Here is a 5359-nt window from a genome sequence, read left to right on the forward strand (position 1 = left end):
TACAATTTGAAATAGCAACTCTCTCTCAGCAGCACTAACTCTGAAATCAGTATTAAAATAAGGAATAGTCGTCTGTTTTTCCAACTACTGGTTCCACTCCAGTTGGAAACTCCAATCGACTGGCATTTCTCCTTTCAACTCAGAGTCCATACAAGAAGGAATGGTTCTCCACCAAGACATTTACCTGTGTTTCTAGTCCCACGCCTTCATTTCATCTACAGTTCTAAAATAAACAGCTAGATGTTCCAGATGACAATATACAGTCTCTACTGATGACAATCCAGAAAGTCTCGTGCTTACAACTCGGTCACAACAGCTATCATTAACTATGCTAACAAAAACCAGGGGTGGGGGAAATCTCACTGCAATCTCAATACCTGTACAAATTTAGAGGGACATCTCAAAAACTCAATGGGCAAAATAAAAAATAACCATCATCCATACTGGGGAAAAGATTAACAGAAAATGGGTTGAGAAGGACACTCCTTTGTTAGATTTTGAGTCGTCTGAATACAATCTTAAAAGTACAATTACAAAATCATTGTTTACAATTCCTCTGGTAATTCCATGCCGGAGAAGCCTCCACAATGCCCGCACTTTCCCCCCATGAGCTCAACAATGTAACAAAAGGAATGTGCAGTAAAAGCCTGAAGAATTCCTTTGGAAGTTAGTATCATTCACCCTGTAATTTGTAGCACAGGAGTCAAGTAAAGTTACGTATCTCCACTAAAGCAAGGAGGAGAGTGAAAGCATAATGAAGAACACATCAAAAGTGAACGACCTTGAAGAAGAACTAAGAACTGGCAAGAGAAATCACGCCTATGACAAGATGACTTTGCATAAGTCTTCAGATATCAAATCAGGAAACGAAACTGGAAGTAGAATGACACAGGTTGATGTTCAGTTGGTTCTGGTTACTTCAAGGATATAAATCTGAGGTTAAATGATTCTTAAACAGTTGCTGAAATTAAGAGATTTAATCGGGGAGGGGGGCAATAAAACAGAGGGGGAAAGAGACAGAGGGCTTGAAAGATAAAATCTATGGAGAAGGTAAGAAGTCAGAAAGAGCAGACTTCAATAGAAGCAATGAAAACGGACCAAAGCCTTGTCCCAGCTGCTCAGTTTTAATTCACATTGGTAAGTGCAACACAGACTAAAAAAAACAAAAAACAAAAAACAAGAAAAGCAACTGAAACCACATCAATGGGAGCTGGCAAGCATTAGTGTTGATTTTCCAGGGAAAAGTGACAGCAGATCTCCTGGAATTAAAGTGTGTCAGGAGACAGAGAGGAGTAGAAGCAGAGAGACTGAAAAATGATGCAGAAAAAAGAACAAGTAGGATATGTGTGCCTATATATGTGTGTGTATATATATACTGTCCATGTGTGCACAAATAAAAATGCACATATATATACACAATTATACACACATGTATTACATTTACGTGTTTATTATACAACCTACATATACTGTATACGTGTGAAATGTATGTACAGATATGTATGTAGGTATACGTGTAATTTTTATAAACACACAGAAACTCTCTCCCTCTCTCCACAATGCAGTGCTATAATCACATACCAAAAACTAGCTCTAAACAATGTAGTGGAACGATACATCAATATGAGAAATGGTAAATAAGCCTAGTCAGAGTGCTGCACCATTGCAGCATTATTGTTTCTAACAGTAGCTTGTATACAACTACACAGCACTTTGAGGAGAATAAAAAATAAACAAAACCAAAACAAAACCAAAAACCTCAAACCAACACGTTTACAGTGAAACACGCAGACTAAAGGACCAGATTCTAGAAGAAAAACAGACTAAAATCACTCTTCCAAATTTGAAGTTCAGAACAAATTTGTAGCTGTTTCTTCACTCCTGTTTCTTAGTTCGAGAACAGATAGGAAAAACAAGATCGAGGCAGTGTGTGGGTATGAAATCAGAATGTCTCCACCCCTTCTCCCCCATTCCCTTTTTCGTACAAAAAAGTTATTACCTGATAAATCCTGGGATTTTCCAGATACTCTAGCACGTTTAGCTCGGTGACCAAAGTTTTCAGTAGCTGAAGTGGAGGCACCCTTTAATGAAATAAATTAGAATTAGTTCAGTCATTATGTAACTTATGAAAAGTACTAATTAGCTTCCTATTCTTGAAACAGTAAGATGTAATTTCCAATTAAAAACAAATAAACAGAAGTTACCTCCATACTGCTCTTTGTAGGGCAAGCTGTTCTTTTAGGTAGAAGAGTTTTTCTGCGAAGTTGGTATGGACTATTCTGTGCACCAGGACCCGATTCTTCTGCAACCATATCTGCAGGTACATCATCATCTATCAACAAAAAAGGAAATTTGCTAATTGGAATTGTAGTTTTGTTTTATACCAGAACATTTTCACATAAATACATCCAGTCAGGAGGGCGAGGAGGAAGTGCTAGAGCTCAGAGAGCTTTTAGAGAAAAAAAAAATCAGCATACATAAAATTACATGAGAAAGTACACATGAATTAACTTATGTTCTCCATATGTACACAGCAGCCATACCAAAAGGTGCTTAAAAAACCTCAACAAAAACCCAAAACCCTAGGCTTTCAGTTTCTCTGCAAGCATATAATTCACTGTGCTAATTCCATCACCTCATTACCTCAAATTTTTCACCTAACACTATCAGCATAACAAGGAACACTGGAGTTTCAATTATTAACCAGATGTTATCAAGAAATCCTTTAGCAAACACAGCGTTTAGTACAAAACTCAAGGCAGATTTTACCCCAAACATTTCAGGAATAGCCCAGGCCAGCATACAAATCCTTCTGGAAAATGGAGGTAGCTTTAAATACATATGTTCTGTCTGCCTAAATTATACTTGGAAAAGTAAGAGTGTATTTTCTCCCTGCCCTTCTAAAAAAAAGTGCAGAAAGTGTGATGAGTATAATTTTAAAAGTTTGATTCCTTAGTTTCAGTTTTTCATGTTCATATATTTATGGAACATACTCGAAACAAGCAACGAATAATTACTTATCACTGCATGCCCTACAACTAGCATCACACAGTGAAGTTACACAAATTTAAGAAAGGCCAGAACAAAAAATAGTCTAAAAAATAAATTAAAGGCCAGCTCCAATTAAGTAAAAGGTATACTTTCTGCAAGGTGTTTAACTGTGAGAAGAATTTTGGACTTCCTTTTTAACTGCTGTTTTGCTTTTAAACTGGGTAAAACATGATGTAAAAATGATAGCCAGAAAAGCAATACTGTAGAGTAAGTAGTTTTCCTGAACATACTACGGTGAAGAGACTGATGTCAAAAAAAAACGAAAAACAAACCACGAAACACTCACCATAAAACCCCTCTACCCTTCAAACATTAAATCAGTCTGCTTAAGACACAAAGAAAAGCAATTTCAAAAGTTCTAAAGATTCCCTTATATTTCAAGATGTTAATCTCATGATTTTTCCTAAGGGTGTTTTATTTTGTTTTTTTACATAAATCACAAAACATTGCATTTATATAGGATTATGCATGCCATCAATACCGCAATCTGTGACATCAGTGACAACTAACGAACAAAATTCTGAAGAAAGCTATTTCAGTGTCCTCTTGCTCTTTTCTGGTCCCAATTTTTCCTCCACCTTAGCAGATATTTATAAATTGCAAACCTTGCCATGTATCATCAACAGATCAGAACACTGCCAGAACATCTAAATAGAGGACAGAAGCTGGTAAAAAGATGAAGTTAACTGGTGGTATGTGTGCAACTTCACAGAATCAGCTCTGGGCAATCTAGGAGAGTCTCCTCAGCTCAGTAATCCACCTGAAAACAAACCCTGTGAGAAGTCCCTCCATGATCAGCCTTTGATCAGCCCAGCAGCTGCTCCAGCTCAGCCCAGCCCCAAGGAGGGGACAAGACCAAACGACTGGAAAGAACCACCACCCCTTTCACAGCAACAGCACAGGTTTTTAAGACAGAAGTGAACTGTGAAACTTCTACCAAAAAACCACCACTTTCAAAACACAGCAACCTCCGTAACTCCAGCTAGAAGCTAGCTCCCTCTCCCTGTCTGCTACTTACATGACACACCTCACTAGCATCTGAGCCCTTCTCTACCTACAAAGGCTAAGTATTTATGCATTATGCAAAAAAACCCAAAGGACATTGATAGAAGAACCGCAGTGCATTTTCCTGCGAAGGGAGTGTCTGGCCTAGTGCTGGCATCATGTGCCTGCGGGACATTACTGACCCCAGACTCACAATTCAGTCACCTAATCTTACCTGTTTCTTTTCATCTCTGATCGAAAATACCCTACCTATTTAACATGACAGCAGCAGGCCGAAGAGAGAAGCTGCTACAGGAGAGTTCCCAGCCTTCCCTCACATGCCAGAGCAGAAAAGGAGCTGTGGGTCTGAAGTGGGTCCCACCAGGAGGAATTCAGGCGGCCACCAGGACGAAGGTGCTCTCACAGCAAAACACCCAAACGTACTCATGTATCTACTTTGCACCCATTATTTCTATTTCAGATCCGACACAGTAATTATGATTTCTGTTGCTAATACCCCTCAGAAGCATGCTACTCAGGGATTTTCAGTGTCTTAAGCCTGTTCCCCTATTTTGCATTGAAGACACAAAATGACTGTCAGAATGGCTGGGTTTTTTTCCCCTATTATGGATGGTCAGTACAATAGTTCAAGATTGCCACATGAAACACAGCAAAAGCATAATAAGCCAAAAAAAAAAGGAAAAAGAAAAATAAAAATCAAAGCACAGAATTTTGATTCCTCAGTAGGCAACAACAAGGGCAGAGACAAACCCCAATCAAGTCCTTAGAAGTAAACCCGTGGAGGGCACTAAGGACAAAACATATTACTGCTGGAAAGAGAAGGCAGAAGCCTGCAGGGGAAAATGGAAGTAAAGGTCAGTTTGGCTGAAACACTGAACGACTGGCTAAGCAGGAAATAAATATATTCGTTTTCTTGCAGTGTATTTAGGAGGATGGCAGGAGTCCCACTCGGAGATCACTTTTCTAGCACAGATGACAGAGGGATATACTCACATTCACAGCAGGAAAATCTTCCTTTTTTTCCATCCTAGCGGCAAGGAAGATGAGAGAAGGGCACCAGGGGAAAGCATGAATCCAAGCAACGTGTGGGAAGCAGCGTGGTGCCCAGAGCACAGGCATGCCAAGGTGCCCGTCACTGCTGAGCAATGCCGGCCTGGAGGCATCAGTCCATGCAGCAGCACACATGGAACATATCGTGACAGCAGCTCCTGTATTGTGACAGTGGCTCACGGGGAGTAGAGCACTTCAGAAGCCAACAGCCTCCAGTCTGGCCTTGCTGCAAACCTGTTAATTGCACACAGGT

General features: G+C 39.7%; 1 protein-coding gene across 1 annotated transcript in view; it reads right to left on the reverse strand.

Annotated features, from left to right (window-relative positions):
- FBXO11 (F-box protein 11) overlaps positions 1-2327 on the reverse strand; it is a 39967-nt gene extending 37640 nt beyond the window's left edge. Inside the window, exons 1-2 of the mRNA XM_009705145.1 lie at positions 2205-2327; positions 2000-2081 (exon numbers count right to left, since the gene is read on the reverse strand). Of these exons, the coding sequence (XP_009703447.1) occupies positions 2000-2081; positions 2205-2312 (190 nt within the window). The 5' untranslated portion in view covers positions 2313-2327. The remainder of the gene's footprint in view (positions 1-1999; positions 2082-2204) is intronic.
- Between the last annotated feature and the right edge of the window lie 3032 nt (positions 2328-5359).

This window comes from Cariama cristata, unplaced genomic scaffold (assembly GCF_000690535.1).
Source record: "Cariama cristata isolate BGI_N322 unplaced genomic scaffold, ASM69053v1 scaffold8118, whole genome shotgun sequence".
NCBI classification, from domain to species: Eukaryota; Metazoa; Chordata; class Aves; order Cariamiformes; family Cariamidae; genus Cariama; species Cariama cristata.